The 23,225-nt window shown below is 38.0% G+C and overlaps 3 protein-coding genes across 7 annotated transcripts; 1 reads left to right on the top strand and 2 right to left on the bottom strand.

Annotated features, from left to right (window-relative positions):
* The first annotated feature begins 209 nt into the window (after nt 1-209).
* LOC116735603 (uncharacterized) lies at nt 210-6,407 on the top strand. The gene is made up of 9 exons (XM_032587593.1): nt 210-896; nt 975-1,052; nt 1,147-1,179; nt 3,912-3,998; nt 4,107-4,204; nt 4,765-5,075; nt 5,169-5,249; nt 5,357-5,449; nt 5,549-6,407. Exons 1-9 carry the CDS (start codon nt 834-836, stop codon nt 5,584-5,586), a joined length of 882 nt encoding a protein of 293 aa, XP_032443484.1. The 5' UTR covers nt 210-833; the 3' UTR covers nt 5,587-6,407.
* Nucleotides 6,408-7,052: 645 nt separating this feature from the next.
* On the bottom strand, nt 7,053-13,743 carry c16h17orf75 (chromosome 16 C17orf75 homolog). 2 transcript variants are annotated; one of them, XM_032587591.1, is made up of 10 exons: nt 13,392-13,743; nt 13,104-13,178; nt 12,602-12,727; nt 11,574-11,702; nt 11,398-11,458; nt 11,192-11,311; nt 9,592-9,656; nt 9,364-9,503; nt 9,058-9,161; nt 7,053-8,183 (listed from the first exon to the last, which is right to left on the bottom strand). In XM_032587591.1, exons 1-10 carry the CDS (start codon nt 13,532-13,534, stop codon nt 7,974-7,976), a joined length of 1,173 nt encoding a protein of 390 aa, XP_032443482.1. In that variant the 5' UTR covers nt 13,535-13,743; the 3' UTR covers nt 7,053-7,973. The 2 variants fall into 2 exon arrangements, with proteins under 2 accessions (XP_032443482.1, XP_032443483.1); XM_032587592.1 differs by lacking the exon at nt 13,104-13,178.
* A 2,556-nt stretch (nt 13,744-16,299) lies between these two features.
* Nucleotides 16,300-23,225, bottom strand: LOC116735601 (sterile alpha motif domain-containing protein 9-like). 4 transcript variants are annotated; one of them, XM_032587586.1, is made up of 4 exons: nt 23,144-23,225; nt 22,461-22,524; nt 22,312-22,348; nt 16,300-21,952 (listed from the first exon to the last, which is right to left on the bottom strand). In XM_032587586.1, the coding sequence occupies exons 2-4, from the start codon at nt 22,470-22,472 to the stop codon at nt 17,337-17,339; spliced, it is 4,665 nt and encodes a 1,554-aa protein (XP_032443477.1). In that variant the 5' UTR covers nt 22,473-22,524; nt 23,144-23,225; the 3' UTR covers nt 16,300-17,336. The 4 variants fall into 4 exon arrangements, with proteins under 4 accessions (XP_032443477.1, XP_032443478.1, XP_032443480.1 ...); XM_032587587.1 differs by having other exon boundaries at nt 16,300-21,949; XM_032587589.1 differs by lacking the exon at nt 22,461-22,524 and having other exon boundaries at nt 23,144-23,221.

Here is a 23,225-nt window from a genome sequence, read left to right as displayed (position 1 = left end):
TTCGGCCAACAGATCATTGTTGTGTTTGGAGAAAAATAGAGAAAGGATAAAGAATTTGGCTTGCTTCGCTTCCTCTGGCATTGAAAACTTTCTCAAGACCGACCCAACGAGTAATCAATAAGAAAATATCACACTACCTGTGAGGAGGCGGAAGCTGAAGTGTCATTTGACTTTCTAGAGGATAAGCATATGTCAAAGTCCATCAAGGCTTGGTTTCAGAAAAAGTCTGGAAGTTACAAGAGAGGCCATCAAAGTTGTCTGACTTGAGCTTCGTTGAAAATCTCTCATAGGATTGGAGAAAAGTGGCTGCAACACGGAAAATCAAGAACATTAACGACTTGAAGGCCTTTCCCCTCGAGGCGGTGGGGTTAAAACACCTCAGGAACGCTATGACTCATGATTGCAGCAGGTTATGTACAGCAAAATGTTGCTCTCCTAATTACTAAAGAAGCAGCAGGAGTTTAATAATATTGAGACTACAGTAGTCATTACAAGTTGCCTTTAGTGAATTGATTTGTAACATTGTCGAGCTTCATACATAATTCTTGTTTGCATGTTCTGCCAACAAATCTTAATTTGCAGACAGAGTTAGGCAGCTATGATATATAACCGCTGAGCTAATTTATTGACAAGGACTCATGTGGAAAAAAAAAATACATGTAATCTAACCAAGCGGGACGTTGGTTGGTGAGAATAGAGAAGTGAGGGAGTGATGAGTCTGAAAAAAAACACTCTCAGCCCGAGGAAGGAGGAAGTCACAGCATAAAGCCAGGTGAATGTAATGAGAAGAAGTGGTGACCACAGTGTGAAGCTGCCTTCTGTCAAGGGGTAAAATGTCTGTCGACAGCACGAAGCTACTGTTTGAGGGGTTTCTGCAAAAAAGAAAAGACAATTTGGTGAGTTATGTTTCTGGGAATTTTGCTGACAATTCTGAGCTGTGATTTAACTGGTTGCTCTGCTCATGTTGGTCTTAGAAAATAAGATGGGTGACCTACTGGTTCAGGCTTCAAAACACTACTTTGTTTTTTTATACCAAGAAAAATGGCAGCGCTGTAAGTACCACACTCTTCAATTAGGTCGTGAATATATCAAACAGATGATTCAATCTAAATGATATAACCTATTAATTATTTTTCCTATTTACAGTCACACTTAAGAGGCTATTACTACATTTACACAGTAAGTCATTAACTTCCCTTTTGTTTGAACTTGTGCTGATTTGTACTTGTGGAGAGTAAAATCACATTTATGATCCAGTTTAATTTTCTGAAGCTGAACACATGAATATGCAACAAAGTGGCTTTCTATCTTATCTTAGTAGATATATTAATGAGTTATATGAATCTGTCACATTATTTTTCAAAAGAATAAATCTACATAGTGGTTGCTTTCACTTCTCTAAGTAAAACTTGTTCATATCTGGTTTAAATGATGAAGGTTCAGAGACAAAAAAAAAAGAAAAACCACATGGAGCTTTTAAAAAAATAATTTCCTAAATATTTCTTCAGAAAGTGTCCAAACTCATTTGTAAGCAGTTGTTTGATTTTTATTTTCTATTATTTTACTAGCCTGATGGAGCATTGTCTGTACCTTCAAAAATCCTTTGCACATTTTAGCGCTTTACTGGGTTTCAGCAAGCCAGATCGACACAAATTAAGATGTAATTGGGTTTTGGAAGATAGATAGATGGTTTTCAAATGATTTTAGGAAAAACAAATCTTAAAAATATACTCCAGAACTCCGGTATACTCACAGAATTAGTAAATAGAGTCCATATATGTATTGTTGTTCAATCCAACATCTGAAAAGTGGCCATTCAGGTGTACCAGCAGCAAATTAATGGTAAATAGAAGCATGCATTCAAAAAACAAGGCAATACAAATACTGAACAATAAGACAATACAAATTAACAAGACGAGAAAAATGATACTGTGCAATTACTAAAAATAGCACACTCTGTTTAAAGGAATGTGAAACTGAGTAGGGTCATTTGAAAAGAAAATGAGCATGTGCAACAGACTTTTTACAAGAAATTAAGTTGTGCAAATAACAGCAGGAATGTAAACACTGAGTTTGTTTCAAAGCATTGGTGGTTATAAAGTCTTGCAACTGCTGGGCGACAGGATGCTTCTTTGTGCACCTCTGATGCAGCAGCCTGTCACTGAGGAAACAGCTTCATGCTTGTTGTGGGAGGCTAGCAAATATAATGACTTCATCTCAGCTACAGATAAGATAACACCACAGAATATGGTGGAAGCCACCACAAAGTTAAAAGAGGCCAAAACTCCAACAGACCTCAGCAGGTGGAGTCTGCTCTGACCCTTAAAGAGCGTCGGTATTATGAGTTCAGTCCAATTTATTGTTCAGGTGAACACTTAGATACTCATGAGATTCCACTAGATAAAGGTGTGTTCCCTGGATGTTTGTCTGTGTCAGTGAGGCGGGTCTGTACCTGCAGAAATCCATCAGTAGCTCCTTGGTTTTTGCCCATGTTGATCTTTAGTCTATACAAAGTCCTGTGTCCACTGTCTGTACTCTGAGACGTCCTCACCTGTGAAGAGGCTGACTATGGCAGGCTAGAAAGAGGAATACACAAGCTCCATATTTAGTTATTTCTATGCATTCAAATTCAAAGGTAGTTAAAAGGTAGTTGGTTCTCCTGTGCGCTGAGCAGATGCCAATGTGTGGATGTTGTGTGACAAAATATAAAAAGTTGAAGGAGTGTGATGCTTTTGAAAGGCCACACTAAATGTTTTGCCATTTGTATTCACGACTCTTCAATGTTGGGATCAGAGCTGGGTGTTGCAGCGAACGCAGTTTTTCTGAAAACTGATGAGTTTTACTGACTTCTGGGTTGGAAGCTCCGGCCTGCTGCTGATCTTTCTACTTTTAGCTGTCTAATCTGCTAGAAAGTTGCTAATTGTAGTAAAAGTTGGAAAAAAAGGCAACCACTAAAATAAAAATACTTGACGACCCATTCAAGCTAAAATAATTTGAAACCCAGTGCAAATGTTTACTGTTAGCATAAATGTCTATGGCAGAAAAAAAGCAAAGCAAACAAATAGGCTGAAAAAACAACTACATTTTAAATGGAAATTTGTTTGATAAAATCCATCCATCCATCTGTCCATCCATCCATCAATGATGGCAGGACCTGGTGAAGGTTCCAGGCCAGAGGCACAAAATGAAAGAATTGCAAAAAAAGAGAAACGAGGCAATATTTTATCGTTTAATATACTAAATGAGCCAAAATCATCCAATCTCAATATGGCGGAAGCTAAAAGTACAACACTTTAAACTTCTTCCAAATAACAAATAAGCATTGGTCTCTGTGAGAGACAGAGACTTCTATTATCACAAGAAGTATGTTTAATATTATCTCTTTAGTATGGGGATATAACAGGGGCACCGGCCCCTGCTGGCCCCTGTCTAGGACCGCCCATGGCTGGATTAACCCTTACCTCCTCCCCTGCATTGGAAGCAATCAGCTGAGGTGCTTAAGGTTCTCTCCTCAAATGAAAGTTTGCTTAATGATAGAGAGACGACAATGGATGTTTTTTCTCTATCTCTCTTAAATATTGGTATATAAAATAAACAACTATTTATTTTCTTTTGTAAGTCTGGTATCTTTTGCGGTTTCCTTTGTTTTGTCTCATTACACTTCAGAACAGGCCCTGGTTTCAGTGTTGTAACAGAGATAGTTGTATGTTTTCAGAGCCTTCAGCCCAGTTTCATATTTACCCAAGTAAAATGCAAAAGCATAACCTTTACTTCTACAAACTGCATCTCACTGTGGTGTAGCTGTTGTCTGTGTACTTCCTCTCCTGTCTGCACTATTTTTTTCTATCAACCTGGATTTCCTGGCATTTATTTACGTCACTAATAACCAAACATTCGACATCTTGTCTCAGGTCCAGTCGGTGCGAGAGGTCCAGAGAACCGACAAGAAGCACTTTCTATTTGAAATCATCATGACCAATGGAAAGAAAAAGATGTTGGTGAGTCGCTGCTGTAGTTTGAGTGGCCATGTTTCATTTTGAAAGCTGACAATGACAAATCTGAAATCAGCCTTTGGTTGATGTGGATTTATTTGCGTGTTTGTGAAGGCAGCAGAGACAGCCGCCCTCAGAAAAGAGTGGGTTGGACACCTTTGGCAGGCAATGCAGCTCTCCTCTTCTGGACTTTCGGACTCTAGAGACCCAGAGTAAGTCCGGTGCTGTAGATTATTTACAGTAGAAATATAATCACATCCCATAAATGTCTCTGTATTTTACTGGTCTCTCTATCGGGTTGAGGAGAGAACCCTAAGCAGACCGACACAAAGCAATGCATGATTATAAAGCGGAAGGAAAATGATTTCTATATTTTTACAAGCAAAAATCTGGCCTCTTTAGAAGAAAGACATTTCTTTCTTTCTTACCAAGAAATGCCTTGGTAAGTCTGCCATGCAGATTTCTAGCCATGTAATGGACACTGTGCAAAGGTGAAAGAAGCTGTTTCAGTCTGAAGAGACCAAAATTAAACTTCCTCACCTACATGCAAAATACTGTGTGGTGGAAAGCTAAAACTGTGCATTAGTAAATATTCAGGTGTTGGGACTTTTTATTGTAACGTGCCAAAGTCTGAAACTTTCCGAGGTGTGTGATAACTTCTCCAAAGCGGCGTGTTTTTCATAGATTGGGCTCCTAATAATCCCATAGATGTGATGATGTTTTGTCTTCACTGATACCAACTCTGAGCTTTTTTCCCGTCTGTGCTCCTCAGCCTTGAGATGTTCGATCAGCGAGGGAGTTTGAGCAGCAACATGTCCATCTCCCTGTGCAGCGACAGCGTGAGGGAGGTGCTGCCGACTCGCCCTTTCTCCACCTCCTCAGAGCACATCTACTCAGAGACCGAGGGCCTCTCTTCGTCCATCTGCCCGCCTGAGGACGAGGACAGCGATGACGCAACATACCAGAACCTGCGAAGACCCCTCACCTCCAACAAGCCCACCGAAGACCCCGATCAGTCCACTGAGATGAGCTATGAAGAGCAAAGACAGGACGGCCTCTATGACGTCTTACCTGCCAGAAAAAGTATAAACGTGTTTTAAATAAGTCAGATGTTCTGGCGACAGATAATGGAGACGTGTGAAGCTGTCATTTAAGTTGTTTTTTTTTCCCCTCTAGGTACATGTGAAGCCCCTCCAACACAAACACATGATGCTGTGTACGACATCCCTTTGTCTTACAAGACATCTAGTGATCAAGGTGATTTTACACAGCGGCTTTCTTTTAATCAACTGCTTCATTCACTTGTGAAAATGATTACACTTGTTTTGGTCTAAATTCTTTTTCCATTTTTTTGGATCCCAAAGACGGAGTGTATGACGTCCCCGTGTCTGAACGCAAAGACGCAGTCTATGACGTCCCAGCCCATCTGTTGAGGAAAAAGAGTGATCACACTGAAGGTAGAGTTCATCGCTTGTCTTTTGTCAATGTCATCTAAGTGCATGGAGAAACCACAGGTGCAGCCGCTGCAAACACATTCTCACTTCTGCTGTTTGCAGACAAGCAGCCAGAGGAGGGAACCTACTGGAGGATATGAAAAGAGGAAAACAACAAATCAGGAGCACTTTTCTTTTCTTTTTTACTCCACTCTAAGACTTGTGGATCAAAACTTGTGCTATGCAGTACTTTGTATTCTAATCGCAGTATGAATGTTTGCAGTATTGCAATTGCAAAAAAAAACAAACAACAAAAACCCCAGACTGGATGCGCTATTCAGTAGGTGGTTGTATTTTATGTGCCCTGCTTGACAACAATGTATTTGAGCACTTGGAGTGACTTTTAAAGTTAAATGGACCTGAAAGCTTTATGATGTGGAAGACAAGATTGAGGAAAATGTGAGTTAATCACAATCCGTAGCATCACGGCGTGATATTCATTAATAACATCATAACTTTTTTCCCCTGTAATATTGTGCATCCAGAGCCAGAATTTATTTATTTCTCTTACTTAAAACTACAGCTACGGTTAAAGGTTTGGCCAGGAACAGAGATGGGATGTTTTTGGCTTCAAATTTAGTTTGTTTTTGTTGTATCCTGAAGAAGATTTAAAAACATTTGTCATGTTTTCAGTGACTGGGATAAGAAGGAAGGCTTGTTAAGCTTACACCTCATGCATGGTTTACTCCAATAGTGGAGTGACTCTTGCTGCTCTACATACAGCCTTATGTAGAGAAGAGATAAACAGTGGACCGTTAAACTACAGCAGTTGGTTATCTTCTTAATCACATTTATGTATTAAAATCCTATCATTCTTTAAATAAATTATTTTTTATGAGTCTGAAATCTTTAAAGATATCTTTGAACTGAAGGACTAACCTAAATCAAACACTTTTTACACATAAGTTAAAGGAATATATCTGAAAATATATTACAATATTACCATTTAATATTGTAATTGAGAAATGAATGATAATGTTGAATACAGTCACTAAAAGACTCAAAAAAGAGCCTATTAGTAATTACTCTATCATCTTGATAAATAAGATTACATTTGTTTACAACAAATGAAATCATACAAACATGAAAGAGGGGAACTTTTGAGAGGAACTGAGAATAAAACCACCAGATAATCAATGTCTGATAAGACTTAACTTCATCATTATTAAATCAGAGAATCTGTCTCAGATGTTTGGTCACTATTTAGATTTTGTAAATATATGCACTAACTGTTGGGAATGTTTGGGAAATGAATGAGGGATTCAACAGAGAAAGAGTTTAAGGTTTGGACCTCACAATGGTTTGGCCAGAGCTAAGGAGCGTTCTCAAACATAAAGTTGATTTTTATTTTATTTTTTCAAAGGAGCATCAACATAGAATTTTAATTATTTTCACCACAAAGCTGTTTTTTCTCATTTTCCCACAAATCCTCATCATTCCAACCGTCCGTTTTACCCTAAATCCAACTTCACACTGCATGGGGTATGTTACTGCTGCTCAACTTGCTAGTGATAGCCTTCATGCTACCGTTAGTAAGTCTAAAACTAACACCACCACACACACACAGTGCAACTTAACTGCGTTTATTTCAATCATCTTAGAGAGAACCACAAAAATATTTAGAACAGACGACTGCATGCACAGAAATATCCACACAGACGCACCATGAGTCAGTCACACTATTCTCAACAACAGCAAAAACAACCTATTCACACATCAACGGTTAAAATTAAACACCAACAACAATAATATTGCTCTCTTACATACTTTGGACAATATTTAATACGAACCTTCTGAGCTTATTGTTAAAACTATTTATCAACTATTAAATTGTTTTTTTTTTAATGCATGTCCTATATCTAGTTAGCTACATGAACTCCCATAAACTCCTGGAAATAATCACATTTGACAGTATTTGGAACTATTATACCAGAATTACAACAAAGCATTCCCACGGTTGGAAAAGAAAAAGTTGACATTAGCACAAAGATAAACACAATATCAGAGGAGTGAAGGTAGTGCAGGTACTGGGTGGATTATATAACAAAATGCTTGAAAGTGATTTGTGCATCATTCTCAAAAGAAAATAACAGTTAAATAATTTAGAGAGCTATTTTGATATAAAATATTGCTAAACATAATTTTACCCCAGTTACCATAACTTCTTATGTATATTGGTTCTTTTTAGTGGCCTCTGTGAGAACTATTGGTAATATTTATTTCTCAGTTTCTTTATACACACTCAACATTTACATCTAAGATTGTATCCTATTTTCCTTCATCTTATAAAATTCATTTTTACATCCTTTCCTAATTTCTAAGCCATAATTGTCTGAACTCCTGCAGAAAAAGTAGCACCATCATCGTCGTAGTTCGTAAATTAAATTTACTGTATTTGCTGCCTCATTTCTCACATTTTTAGCAGTATTTTTATTATTTTTTTTAACAAAGTAAATGCGGAGCTTTTGGATGTAGTGGAAGCTGTGGGTCAGGCCTGAGTCTGTTCACTGAGGAATTCATCCAGGACGGCGATGATGTTGCAGGCTTCGGGCAGGTCGCTGTGCTCCGCCCGGGCGTTCTGCAGCAGCACGTCTCCGTTCCCGCAGCCCTGCAGGAACTGGCAGCAGCGGAACAGGGCGTAGTGACTCATCTCGGCCTGACGCACGAAGCGCTTCAGGCTGTTCATGTCCTGGATGGCCTGCGGAGCGGCGGAGGTGGTTCAAACAGAGGAAGTAATGAGTGGGAGAAAACAAAAATCTAAATATCAAAACAATGCAGGAAACTATCAATGCTGATGGGAAGTAATAACAGAAGGGGAGGAACTGAAAGTCCCGATCTACTGTTTCACAAAGCAGCTTGCACTTTTTAAAACATAATCTGAACTGATGCGGCATTTTCAGCATACTGAGTGAAGTTAATCATACAGTGCTTTCCAAACGTATTCCTACGACTTGAACTTATTCATATTTTGTATGAGTGTTTTGCATTTTATCTTATACAGCCATAATCAATAAATTAGAATATGCTTTCAGATTAAAAGCACCTTTTGGAAATAATAACCTTTAAGCAGGTATTAAACTTTTTTTTTAAGAAGTCCACATTACTCTTTTTAAAAATATCTCCGTCATGTTTCCGTCAGCTATTAGCAGAAAATCTGAATTTAGGTCTGGACTTTGACTAGGCCATTCTGACACATGAATCTGCTTTGATCTAATCCATTTCATTGTTGCTCTGGTTGCATGTTTAGGGTCGCTGTCCTGCTGCGAGGTGAGGTGTTATGCTCACATCACACAATGTTTGAATCGGAACCCATAATGTCTGATGTTGGTCTCATGTTTGCTGCATATGAACCATTTTCTTTTCACGTTGCAATCATGGACCAGTTTTCATTGGCCTATCACATAAAACCCCAAGAAAATACATTGAGGTTTATAACAAAATGTGAAAAAGTTCCAGAGGTGTGAATGCTTTCACAAGGAACTGCACAACGATGATAAAATCTAACAGCTTATCTTCAGCAGGATGCTGCAGAGCGAAGGATTTAGAAAACGCTCTGCGTAAAAATATCTCACCTTCAGCTTGAAGTTCTCCAGAATCTGTCTGAGCAGGAAGGGGTTGCAGCGCTCCGCAGCGTTTAGAAACGCCTGAATCCAGCCGTCGCAGAAACGGTTACTGACTGAGGACAGAAAACATGTGATTAGGCTCACAGAGGCTAAAAAAAGGCGTTTTAATTACCAGAAGCGCATGTGATCCTGTCCACACTGCATGTTTGGAAGAGAAATGCTAAAGCCTTTAAGGTGTGATATATCAGCAAAAACCTGCATAGGCCGGATTGTTTTTGGTGATTAATCTGCGTACGTTCCTGAAACGTGTCTCACCGGTGTTAGTGAGCGTGGGCGGGCTGGAGGAGCAGTCGATAACCACATCAGACTGTGTGTCCTCCGACATGGCTTTGCACAGAGAGGCTGTGGTGGTGTCCTGCTGAGACAGGCCCTGCAAACTGGCTGCTTTAATGAACCTGACACACAGAGAGACTTGTTACACGCTGCACAGGCATTTAACACACGTGGTAGTTTTACTGTGAGGGCTGAAAAAACGTCGCACACCTGGACACGTCGGCCTTTGTCCTCTCGTCTGAATTGGTGACTTCCACATGTGTGTGACTGAGAGCCTGCAGGAAGAGAAGTTTAGCAGCTGGAGTGTGTTGTTCTGGAAAACGTCGTGTCTTGCAGAGAAGCACTGGAGCTACTTTAGGACATTGTGGTAAATGTACTTTTAAAGCAGCAGTTCAGGCAGGATTTGCAAGCTATGCAAGACCTGAACTTACATAAAAATAGCTTGAAGAAAAAAATATTACATAGCTAAAAATAAAAATGAGAGGGAAATTCAAAAAATACAGCAGCTGGAGGGACATCTGTCCACATAATAACTGGTTGGTGTAGTAATGTAAACACCAGAGAACCATGAATAAAATAGGAACAAGCCGTCAGTTTTTTATGATGAATTTGAGCTCAAGTCACAGGTAACTAAAATATCTTGAGGCATCGTTACTGCAAAGTGACACCCACAAGGCCATTAGATAAAATGCAACAAGTATTTCAGCAGCTTTGACCTGCAGCAAGAGTCGACTTTCTAAGCTGCACAGACCGGAAAATCATCTGAAGCCTCAGGTAATGAATTCAGGCTCTGAATCCTGCATCAGGCATGAACAATAAAAGAAATGCATCTCTCATTATAGTCACTTGCAAGCCCAAACTTGAGAAATAAGTAAAAAAATAAAAAGAAGAGCATGAAGGAACAAAGAGTGCACTTAAGGCAGCCCACAATAGAACCAAAAGGAGCAGAAAAGTGACGGGATCAAACTCGGGCATAGCACCATGAATAATTAAGAAGAAAGTTGGTCTTCTTAGTTGGTCACAGTGGTCATGCTGGAGCGTGAACGCATACTGCAAAGGTTTTTATGATAATGCAGTGATGGCGGTAGTTAAGGCTCAAAGAGCCACACTCAGTCTAACTGTAATTTACCACAGTAAAGAAAGAGAGATTCTGGGATCCTTTAGGAAGGAGTTATAATTTCTCTCCCTCTTCTGACCAGCATTGTTGCTCTCATAGGGTGTTTATCAACATTTTTGTTTTTTTTTTCTAAAAACTGAGTCATCAGCATAGCTTCCCTTAGATGTTCTAAAAAGTAGCAGTGAATAGAAGAAGCTGGAAGTCTCACTTCTTTATACATAATCAGTGTTAATGTTTTACAGATGTCAAAACTTAATTCAAAGCCGACACAACTCCCACTGTACAAGTCTATTAGGTACTTTCAAAAATAACATGCCATTTAGTGGCAAAAGGTCGATTACAACTAAGGGACTAAAAGGGAAGTCAAAATGCGTGATTTGGTTACTGAACTGATAGGAAGATATCAGCAGATGTTTTGTACTCTTAAAAGTAGAAATAAAAAATTAAAACCATGATAAAATGTCACCAGCCACCAGCATAGTCTACTTTATATAATCTTTCCGATGCAGAGGAGTAAGCTACTAATCCTGAACTGTTGGAAAAAAAAGATTATATATAATTAAAGGAAATTTTGGGACATTTTTCATCTAATTCCAGAATACTGTAATTCCAAATCTCAACATTAGAGCCTCTGTGCTGTTTAATTTGACCACCTAACTTTATGCACTCTGACAGTTAGAAGAGACGACTCACAGCATGCAGCAGGAAGCTGATGTTGCTCTGGACCAGCTGCACTACTCGATAAATGTGCATGACCGACTCCTCGTACCAGCGGCTCAGATAGGGACGGACGTCAGTCTCAAGGTTCTGCAGCTACAACAAACACACAGTAAGATGTTTAAAAAAAAAAGCAACCTTGAAATACGACTAGAAAACTTTACTTCATCACATCTTCCCACCTCTGGAGTTTGAAGGCTGCTGTGTAGTCCTTGGACATATTTATCGAGCTCTAATCTAAATGTAGCTTAAGTCAAAGAATTGAACAGAATTCTGAAGGATTTTGATTACATGGATACAGTAAAATCTTGAAGCTTTGTTGTAGATTTTGCTTATTGTATAAAAGAAACAAGGATATAAGTTTAGTCCCTTTTCGGAGCCCCCCATGAAGCAGATGACGTATCCATTTCCATCAGCGTCCGGCTGCTCTGGAGACCTTTCCTGCTCCAGCAGACAGCAGTAGCAGCCGACTGCCTGTTCTGGAAGACTGCAGAGAAAAAAGACATTTATTAAAAGAAAATGAGAATTTCTTTCTTCTGGCGATATGTTTGGTGTGTCTCCTGCATGATTTGGGACAAACTGCAAACAAAACGTATGTTTTCCTTTCAGCAAAGGCTTTCTTCTTGCCACTTTTCCATAAAGATGTCAGATCTGTGGACTGCATTGTTTTATTTACACACAATTGAGTTCCATTGACTAATTGTGTGACCTGGGGAGGCAATTGGTTGTACTGAATTTTATTTAGGGGTATCAGAGCATAAAATCTCTGCTTTTAAGCTTGAATTTGCTGAAACGAAAAGTAACACCATTTATCCAAAGCAAAGCTAGTATTAAAATTAAAACTTGAAATAAACTGCTGTCCATTCATGGCATGGAAATCTTTGAAGTTGGGAAGATTTCTATGAAATTACGTGTTACTAGGTTTTATTTATGCAAATTATCTATACAGCGTCGCAGCTTTTTGTCTTTTTTGAGCTCAGATTTCTCTCACAGCCTAATCAAAGGCATTTTAATTGAAAATCTTCGAGTGACAATATGTAGAGTACCTTGCAAACATTGTCAAATCCATTTAAACTTTTATTCAAAGCTGTCCGAGACACATAAAATTCTTAGCAATTTTAATTGCAGCGAAGTATATCTGAAGAAAGTATATCTGAAAACAAATGCAAGCTACACTTTTCAAAAATCTTAATTGCAAAAACTATAGTAACCTAGAATGATATTTTTTCAGATTTCAAAGGTTTGCGTTGTTTTGTCACATAAAGTCTCAATGACATACAATAAAGCTTGTGGTTTTAATGACACACCACCTAAAAAAGAAGGAATCAAAGTGTACGAATACACTTTTAGTCAACTTTAATGTTTGATGGTTTGGTGAATAAATACCTCAGTTCCACAGTGGCAATGTTGCCCATGCCTCCAAGAAGAGCTCCTTTACTCAGCCGCCTTGAAATATAGGTCCGCAGCTCCGGTTCTGCTTCTGAAGGAAGGCTGCTGTCAATTAGTGTCAAGCTGTGGACATAAAAAATAAAATAAAATAAAATAAAAATACAGAAAAAGAGGTGGTTAAGATTCAAGCCATCTGGAAAGACGATGAAGATTTTGGAAGCCACTCAAATCGATGAAGAAAAGATGGGGAAAGCGAGGTGATCACAAATAATCCCAGATAATCGGGGTTATCATCCCTGAACACACTCTGGAGTGAGGACACTGTTCAGATGAGGAAGCAGTGTAACTCAGCAACACACCGATGAGAAATCAGAACAAAATCATGAGTGAAGTCAGCCACGATGAGTCCATGCTGGCTGGATTTCCAGTGAAAGCCCAAAGTAAAAACAGTGACAGCCACTGAGAAAGCGAGACGGTGGACGGATGGCTCCTGTGTTACCTAAAGTCATCGTGACTTGTTGTGGAGTCTGCACGTCTCTGGTTCCACGCCACATTTTCTCCACAGGCCTCAGATCTAAGACGATCAACAGTTTACTCATCACCTGCTTGCATTTTATATGCATAATTGAGCCTTTACGTGCACAAAGAGGACTGCTGCACAGCAATAAATCCTGTTTTTTTATTTAGGCGGAAAGCACAATAAAAACATATTTAACTACCACATGAACAATAAACAGCGACAGATCGGTCTAAAGTAGCAGCTGCAATAACATAAACTAATCATTACCTTGTGCCCTGATAAAGATAGATGGTGTAGTAGCAGTTCAGCTGAATTTTCTGGCTGTATCCAACAATATCTTCGCTGTCAAATTCATCTCTCTCCTCCACGTCGATTGAATCCTGGAAAGACGAAGTCTGGGAAGAAAACATCCTGCTGCTGCACGGAGGAAGCTAGCATCGGAGGAAGCAGGCTAACAGAAGGACGTGTTTTAAGGTTCGGTGGTGCTTTGTTGTTGACTGGGATCCAATATGTCTGAATTTGAGGCTAATTGTAAAAAGAAAGGGAAAAAACTAAAGGCTGAGCCAGCTTTCCTGCCTGGATCCAACGTGTACTTTCAAAAATATGTCCGACGAAAATGAAGGTCTCCCACACAACAGTTCCGGGCTCTTGTGGGTTCGCTTCACTTACTGAATAATGAGCGCCAATACTTTAGTTCTCAACGTGTTTGTAAAGCTGATTATTATGTGGTTGAAAACATTTCAGCTGAAGTGCTTCTCAACATATTAAGTGATGATGAGAACTTTTTCAACTGTATAGTTGGTCATAATGTCCTGGACTATCCTGGACATTATGTACTTCCTATAGGCCATGTGAAATAAAGGATTTGTAAATAGCTTTCTTTTCATATAGCAATTGCTTGCTTTTGATTATTTTTGAACCCACTTGGTGCATTTCTGATGCAAAAGGAAAATATATTTTACTTAAAGCAATGTGCTTCATTGATGGATTGAATATTTAGTATCACAGTTCACAACATGTACTTATTGGTTTAAAATAAGTCATTTTCCTTGTTTTTGCTTGTTATGAAAGAACTTTTGTGTAAAATATCTCTTGTGTTTGATTTTTTTGAGTTGTAGAAAGATTTCAGGACTAGTTAATGTTTTAAGAACAGTTAAAAGTTACAAATATGTATTTATTATAATGTACATTTGCTCTTTGAAAAAACAACAAGAGGAAACAGGGGCAAGAGACATAAAGTGTGAGGTAATTTAATAAAACCTGCATATAAATGCAGCCACATCCTCAAGTTCAGTCCATGTAATATAGCTTACTGTACCCAAACTTGGCAGTCATAAAGCAATTTTTCCCAACATCAATTATTTTCTGATAAAATGTAAGCAAATGGAGTGCATATCAGATTCATTCATTAAAAATGAGACTAAGTAAATTCCACAAGTTCACCAGCAGATGAAGACAAAAAACATTAACCGAATCTGAAAACTTATATTGCTGTTTGTACCTAATTCCTAATGTGATGATGGAAACCGAATTATTGTATTGAGTTTGCTGTTTAGTTAACTATAGCTCATTATGCTTGGTTTTGCCTTTAAAATAGTTTTCATATTGATGTAACCTTCTTTTTTAAACTAATGTTTTCATTTTGGATTGCTGCACAGAGAACAAGCTTCAGTGAGTGACATTTATCAATTTGTTTATGAAAAGGTAATTTTAAATTTCACCTTCAACGTCCTTTACTCAATCCAACTATTCACTGTCCTGTTGTTAAAGATCGATCAGTACTATAACATCAGTTTAGTAAAACTCCTGAAATTCAGTTTTTACTTTGACGTGTCCTGGTGGCCCCCATCAGGCCACTTTTTAAATTTTTTTATGATTGTACTCTTGTTCTGGTTCTTTCTTAAATAGATTTAGGCATTCATCTGGTTTCTGGTTTCCTTGGCTGCTTGTAGTGGATGCACTGTTGGCATTTTAGTACTTTGTATCAATTGTACAACAGAGCTTTGTAGGAGACACCAACACAGCAAACTGAAGAGCTACTGTATGTGTTGTTAAGCACACAAAAACTAACCCTGAACATGATGTTTCTGGCATCACATGATCATTACTCATATTAATGATAATCATATGATAATCATTATTCATCATGTAATGAAGGCCAATTCTGTAAATATGATTCTGCCTTGGCCTACCATGTGAATCAAACATGATGTCATTGTGGCTGTTCGGTTAGGACTGGCAGAAACTGTTTTCATTTGTTAATTTCAAAGAAACTGTTCCCTACAGATGTAGTCCTAAATAAAATTCATTCCTTTTTTTTTAACGAGCTCTGGTGTTGACTAGGGGCACTTTTACAAGACCTCTAGAAACAAACATCTGCAATGTTTTTTGTGCTTTTATTTTACTTGAAAACAAACCTACCCCTGAAATGATTTCCTTGGTCTATGTAGTCTACATTAAAACTAATGCTCTGTAGATAGTCCCGGCTGAGTGTAATATAGATGTCAAACATCTGGATTACTAGACACATCAAGACAAAACCAAAGTCTTCTCTTCTCTCTGAGGCTCTGTCTCAGTATTACCCGGATAAAAAAAACTCATTGAGTAAAAATCTTAGTTACAAGAGTGTATTTTAGATGAGACACATTTACATTTATATTTAAAGAATGCATTTAGATACAACAGGTACGAGTGGTTCTTGCTAGTTTATTCTCCATTAAATATCAGTGTCCCTAAATTTGAAACAAGTGTTATTAAGGCCTATCACTGGTGTGTTAGAGAGTTTTATCAGACTTTGATTGGTTATTCATTATCACATTAAACTCACATCTTGGGGGTTGAAGTTGGGGAACAAAACAAAATGAAATACAAACCATGCTCCAGTATCAAACAGCTGTTACTTTGAGTATGTTTTTTTAAAACTTCATCTTTAATGAAGTAGAGAACACAGCATCCCATTGACAGAAATTATTCAACCCATCTTACTTTCCATTGATTGCTTTCAATGTCTAGAGGTCCTGCAATGAAAATATGCTTTAGTATCTGTTGATAATAGCATTGATAAAAGTAACAATAATATAAACAATTCTCAGTGTTTGTTGGACCGTAATCTTTAGATGACAACCTTTGTGCAACTTAATGAAGATCATACCTTCACAAATAATGACAAACGGTCTTTTAAAAACACAATAACATTTATTAAAGTTAGAACAATGAGTTATGCAAAATTTGTTTAAAAAACAGCAAAGACTAAAAATCATTCTATATAAAGAGATGTGCAATTATGTATAAAGTAAAATCTTAAGTCATAATACTACTTGACAAAAAACTTAAAAGATAAATCTCAAAACCATTAAATGCATAAAAACCAAATAGGTACATTCAGTCTAAATCAGGATGACTTGCTTAGCTGTTTACTTAGTTCAAATTCTATTCCATGCTCAATATTTTTCTCCACACTGCAAAACATTTGAACTGCATTTATTTGTGTCTACTATCTTCAACTCCTTAAGTCAAATAAATTTAGCGAGTTTTAGATTTTGAACCTAAATGTGTGAGTTTGTGAAAGATAAACTTACAATAGTAAGTTACGTAAACATTTTTAGGTTAGCACTTAAAAGAAGAAGAAAGAGACAGTAGTAAGAACTCTTTCCCAGTGAGCTTGGCAGCATGTTACTTGTTATTGTAAGTTTATCTTTCACAAACTCACACATTTAGGTTCAAAATTAAAACTTTTAAATTTAACTTTCATATCTTCTTGATTTGAAGAAGACTCAATGTGGCTCAAATGTTTTACAGTGTATATGGTGCAATCTGTTTTTGCTCATACAAGGAAAACAGCTATTACGGTAACTTATCACTCAGAATGTGTCCCCACAGATAATCATCTTTCTGAAGGAATTTGATTACTCCACATATGATTACAAAACATGTTTCAGAAGATATTAACATTCCAAGAATTCTTTAAAACCTACTATGGACCAGTGCAGATGCTCTGCAGCATAAATCACCTTTAAAAGCTGAATAATAAAATTAGGTACAATTGAATAAGTCTTCTCAGTTTACCTTGTCATCTATGCTCCTCACATTCATTCAATTTGGTCAGCAAATATATATTGAGGAAATGACTTTGTTGTTGCTGCACCTTTTTGACACAGATAATGTATTTTTCCAGATTAAGATAATTTAAGATAAGATTAATTAGAGTTAGCATTATTTCATCATCTGGATGTCAAAAGCAACTACACCATCAAAGGAAAAGCCTAAGTAGAAAGTGACTTTTTCATTTCCATAGGGCAAAGAAGCAGAGTATCGAGGAATTACTCTTATTTTGCTGTCTTTATGCCCACATTGGACATACAAGTTTTCATTTTCTGTCCACCCTTCAATCCGTTTCAGTTGCTGCACAACTTCCTTGGTTTTCCAAACTTCCCCTCCAAGCCATTTTAGCTTTCTCTCATTCAGAGTTCCTTTGATCTGCTTTTCGATAGCACTTCTGTGGACAATCTTATTTAGACCTCTTGCCTTTGCCAGGAAGAAGTGTGTGACAATTCTACTTTTTCTCTGAGACATGCGTTGGATTTTTTGCTCACATAATCTCTGGAGAGCATCAATGGCCAACAGAAGTATCTGAGCATCAGCAGAACTCACTTCTTTACTGTTTTCAGGCCAAAACAGGAGAGAGAGAAGAAAGAGGGCACTTGCTGATGACATGTATTTTCCTTTCGTCTTAAATCCCTTGCTGAGATCTTGTAATTGCTTGAGGGATAAGAGTTTTGAGGATCCAGGTAGGATACAGTTAAGAGCTATCTGGCAAAAAATGACATTAGTGAGCTCTGTTTCATCAAGGCCCTTCCATGTCAGGTTTTCTGGATACATGTCCATAATCTCCTCAAGTTTTTTTCCAGCCCTCATTCGGTCATTGTCGTAGAGTAAAGAGAGGATTGATGTAACATTCCCTCCTCCAAGTTTGTAGGTCCTCATCTGTCTTTGGAAAGGTGAGAGTACGTTTCCAGGATTTTTTATATCAGTGCTCAGGTTTTCAGATGCTTTACTGTTCTTCTCTTGTACACCACAGAAAAATCCAGCATATACAGCACTTTTCCTTGTCAGCCATTTTCTTGGATTGTAAACCTGCTCTGGATCTCTTGCATCAAGTTCCTCATCCTCTTCACTAATGTCAGTCTGAAAGTAGCTCAGGTCTTCAGAAATGCATTCCAGAGCCTGTCTCAAGTTCTTTTGCAGCCCTTTCAGCTGCTGATGAAATTTCTCCCAGGGTATTCTGACTTCTTCTGGTATGTAGTCTGTTAGTAAGTAATTCATCAGCTCTGAATATCCAGTTGTTTTTGAAAAAACATCAACTTCTGACAAGAATTTCAGCAGCCTGCAGCCAACATCCACTTCCCCATAGTATGAACTATTAAGCATGACCGTCTCTTTCTTTGGTGTTTTTTCAGAGGCTCGAAAAGCAGATATCCCTTTGAGGGCAATGCTTATGATTTCAACCCCCCTTTCTGGGGAAGGGTCTTTTTCTTCAAGGGTGTCATACAAGTGGTAAAACCACCACTTGTACACTTGACCCAGTGTGTCAAGGATGAATGTGTCATGAGGAGACAATGATTTCGCTTCCTCTGCCCACTCAAGAGCCTCCTCAAATCTCTTATGGGTGTAAAGCAGCCGGGCAAGTTGTTGTGCCACATAAGCATCCTTTCCCAAAGCAATGAATGCAGCTTTCATCAATTCAACAGCTTTCTGAACACCACCTTCCTCAATTTGGACTTCCTCAATTAGTGGAGAAAATGTTGTGTCTTTTGGATCTCCTCTGCTCTTTTTATTGCGTCTAATGAAGAGAGCTCTTATAACCTTAAGAAACTGATCTCTGTCAAACCTATGATTGATGAGTACATCATCTTTGATGAGCTCTGTGGCAATCGAGCTTTGAGGCATATTAACGGAGAGCTGGCTCAGGATTTCTTTGGCCACAAGCAGATGAATGATGCGGATTGACTGGATGTGTGTTGAACTGTCTCTAAGATGGATGAAAATTAATTTGGCCTCATCACTGAGATGTTCAACAAAGGCATGGTACCGAGTTCCAACCACATGCAGACCAATACCAAGATATGCCTCGCAGTGAGACACAGAAATGTAGGAATCCTTTACATAACAGTTTAGTAGAGCCACAAATCTGATGAGGCGAGTGATCAGTGATGTATGATCAATTTTATCTAAAAGATTTTTAACAAAATCCTTTATGTAGCTTGGTTGGAACTCTTTGCTCATAAGAACAAATGTGAGGATGAATTTGAAGTCCAAGTCTTCAAATTGGAATTTGAGTTCCTCACTTTTGTTCAGGAACAAAGATTTTTCCTGATCTGACAGTTTGTGGGTAACAGCTATTGTTTGAGATGGTGATGCCCTGCACATTCTTTCTGGATCATTTGATCTGTTGCAGATGAGCAGAATGAAGCACAGCACAGATGGATTTATCTTTTTGATTGCAATGACATTTCCAAGATGTCGTCGAAGATCATCAATGTAATCTGGATTTTGGTCCTCCAGCAGGAGGAGCACAGGAAGACAGTTGTTTTTGTCATTCTCATCATGTTCCCTCAGTTTCACTGCATGCTCATAGACAGTAGTGACTTCTTTTGACTGTTTCACAACTGCACATCGTACTTTTGTCCTTCTACTCCAGAGCATCTGCCGTGCCACTGTGCTTCCCCCACTGCCAGGATGATGATATATGTTCACACTTTCAATGGGACGTACAGCTTTGTGACGATGAACCACATTGTCCAGGATTGTATTTGCTTCCTTGTAGGCGTCCCGTTCAATGATGACTCCACATTTGTGCTTTTCAGCAAGCCAGAAGTTAATCCAGTTAATTTTTCCACCACGGTAGAAGTAGAGTTCAGTTTCTTTGATTTCATCATCACTCATGATTTCTAGGTTTGTGTCATCACACTGGTCAACACTGATGATTTCCAAAGAGTCTAGCATAGCCTCGTCAACAGACTTTAGGAAACACAAACCCCCATTTGAAACTGGTAGTTTCCTTTGTGGTTGGTTCTTTGATAGCTGAATGCTTTGAACTGTTGCATCCACGTGACTCAGTGGCATGTCAACAATGCTGATTTTTTTGAGTGCAGAAATGGGACAAGAGACTTGAGCCAGACTTGACCATTTTCTATAGGTTTCCTTTGACTCTGCAATGACAACTAAACAATCATGCCCATTCATTTCTGCATAAAACTCGTGAAAAGTCTCAACAAGAGGCTGTTCAACATCGGACATCAATAGAAAGAGAACAACGAATGAATTCCTGGGGAGGATTTCATTGCAGATTAGCGACACAGCTTTTTTCATCTTTTTTTTTCTTGTCTTGATCCAAGTTTCTTCATCACTGGGAACATTGTTGCCAGGGAAGTTGTTTCGGCCATTGCAATAGATCCAACTAACTCGGTCAAAGAGTTTCAAAGAAGCAATAAGATCAGCATTTTCCAGTCTTTTGTTGTTTTCATAGTCATTGAGGAAATGTGGAGTTACAGCCTTCTGCTCCTTGAATTTACCATAAAGGCCAGACGTTTCAGAATCAGGGTCAAAGTCAAACACACAAAAAAGTTTCATGTTAACCAAGAAGGTTATGCTGTCAAGATCTTCTGGCTGTATTTTATTTGCGACAACAATGTAAAAGAGAGAATTGTCCATGTGTGTTTTCCCTCCCGTCAGAAGGATGGACAGCTTTCTCTTTTGGTCTTCTCTGAATTCCAGAGGTGTTTGGTTGACTGAGGACTCACCCTCTGCCCTCTGTTGGTCCTTCTCTCTCAGATCTTGAATAAAACGAATTAGTTCATCATCAGATATCCGTGGTGTTTTGGCCCCGACCCGGTGATACGGGATTTGCTCTTCACATTTCACTTTGCCATCTTTCTCAGAGAACTTTGGGACACCAACAGAGTATAGTTTATCTTTAACAATGCTGGCTTTTGGAACAATGTCATATTCAACAACCCATGTCTTCTCAGCATTCTCCTTATCAAGAACCTCAATGAAGCAAGGGTTCCTGATGCATTTCCTAGCATCACTTTGGTGATTTGAGCCTTTAAAGCATTTTTCGATGTAATCTAATGCATCCACAAAATCTTCTTGGCTTTGGACTGGTATCCCTAGGATTTCGCCATGTTTATGAGTGGATTTGACATTATCCATTATGCCAAAATGAATTGTTCCATTGGCTCTCATATTCATACAGGCACATGCAAATCTTAGGACTTCACTTGCCACTTTTGTTTTAAGTCTTTTTGAGTCCAGTTTGTGCGCAGTTTCTAGTGACTTATATTCATGACATGGAACAATCATGTTTTCAGGTCCTGTCTCTGGGGGAAGAGAATTGTACTTCACATATCTGAAGTTTGTTGGACGCTGGTCAAATTTTCGATACTCACAGGAACCCACTCCAGACTTTACAATGTCATTGCATGCATTAGTGCTATCGTCTTGCACCTTCCTGTCAGTTGTTCCCTCTGACACAAAAACATTTACTTTTTTGTCATGTTTTGTATTACTACTTGTGACAGTTTTTATATTTGTTTTGCTCGGTTCTGTCTTTAATAGATCATCTCTTTTCTTGAGTAAATGTTCAATTTGGCCACTTTTCATTCCAATGGTTTTGCTGAGATAATCCCTCTGTAGAGTTGTGAGAACTGATCCAGTCACCTCTTCTTCATTCAGCTTTAGTATGTAGTTTTCTTTTATTCCAATGGACTTCAGCCATGAGCTCACATGAGATTCAGTCCAGGAGCTGAAAGGCAGTTTATGCCACTCTGCTGGATAAAAGTGTTTAAATCAAGTGTTAAAATAATTTTTCTTTTGAACCATGCTTATCTGATAAACAAAAATATTTAATTCATAGTAATTACAAAACACAAAAAGCATAGGCTGCACAATTGATATTTAAATTCTTTAATTAAGTTAGAATTCACTTCTTTACAGCTATTACAAACAAATAGTTTTTACTATACAATACAAAATAAGTACTCTTCTAAAATCATAACAAAAACATATTCTCTTAGAATTCACTGCAATACACAGTTGTAATCAAGATCTAAAACAGACATTTCTATTTCTTTCCTAACTGTATGGACTGGATTTACTTTGTTTTCTATGTTTACTTAATTTTACTTACCCAAATCTGCAGAGTTGCAATCCATTTTACTTGATAACTGTAGGGTTAATAATAGACCAACTATTACTATTTATATATATACAAGGATACAAAATACATAGTCACATAGTCCTATTGGCTTACATAATAATAGTATTGCATGAACTCACCATGTTCAGCATAAGACATGGACCGGACCAATGTCACTGTCATCAGTAATTCAGCCGTAATTGTTTGTTGATGAAACATAATATTAACAGACAATGCCTCTGATCTATCTGTATGGACGTCTATGTGGTAGTCCTAATGTGTAAGTATATATATACTGTATATATATATGGACTATCCATGCTCTCTGTAAGCAAGAAATTGCAGAGAGCAAGATGCCAGTAACGGCCCTTTGCAACCATGAATTTTCTTCAATGTAATAAATGTTTACGACATAATTGTAAAACTCTTTAAAAACAGGAAGTGACTAACAAAAGAAAACCTTGATTTCCTCATAATCTGGCTCACTGAACTCTACGCACTTTATATGTTAGTTGTACTTTTCTCCTCATCCTCAAAAGTTGATGTGGTTTCATATCAGGTAATTACAAATATACATGACCTGGAAATAGTAAAACTGCATCTAGGTCTAAGTCTAAAATGATGAGTCTTTCTGTAATAATCAAACTTCACATTGTTGTTTTTTTGTTTCTGTCTTTATGCATCTTCTTCCTTTTCTTGGTTTTATTACCATTTGAAACATACAACAAAATACCTAAAGCACTTTTTCGGTGCTTTGAATACATTAAAGCCGATTTTCCTCTTTTTGTTGTAAAAACATTTTTGACAAATTCATTGTACTTACCAGTGCTAGATAATCTTGCAGACTAACTGTTTCCAACGCCCCTACGGCTTAGATTTTTGTGGTTTGCTTGATGAAAAAAACG

The sequence above is a fragment of the Xiphophorus hellerii genome, chromosome 16 (genome assembly GCF_003331165.1).
Source record: "Xiphophorus hellerii strain 12219 chromosome 16, Xiphophorus_hellerii-4.1, whole genome shotgun sequence".
NCBI lineage: Eukaryota > Metazoa > Chordata > Actinopteri > Cyprinodontiformes > Poeciliidae > Xiphophorus > Xiphophorus hellerii.
This window is presented reverse-complemented; position numbering and strand designations above follow the sequence as displayed.

Excerpts from the sequence above, each read along its gene's own strand:
- LOC116735603 (XM_032587593.1), top strand. The coding sequence starts at position 834 with ATGTCTGTCGACAGCACGAAGCTACTGTTTGAGGGGTTTCTGCAAAAA. Across the intron at positions 4,205-4,764 it reads TCGGACTCTAGAGACCCAGA|CCTTGAGATGTTCGATCAGC; the intron begins GTAAGTCCGGTG and ends TGTGCTCCTCAG. Across the intron at positions 5,450-5,548 it reads AAAGAGTGATCACACTGAAG|ACAAGCAGCCAGAGGAGGGA; the intron begins GTAGAGTTCATC and ends TGCTGTTTGCAG.
- c16h17orf75 (XM_032587591.1), bottom strand. The coding sequence starts at position 13,534 with ATGTTTTCTTCCCAGACTTCGTCTTTCCAGGATTCAATCGACGTGGAG. Across the intron at positions 13,179-13,391 it reads TATCTTTATCAGGGCACAAG|ATCTGAGGCCTGTGGAGAAA; the intron begins GTAATGATTAGT and ends TGATCGTCTTAG. Across the intron at positions 8,184-9,057 it reads TGGAGAACTTCAAGCTGAAG|GCCATCCAGGACATGAACAG; the intron begins GTGAGATATTTT and ends GCCGCTCCGCAG.
- LOC116735601 (XM_032587586.1), bottom strand. Across the intron at positions 21,953-22,311 it reads TTGCAACTCTGCAGATTTGG|CAGAGTGGCATAAACTGCCT; the intron begins GTAAGTAAAATT and ends ACTTTTATCCAG.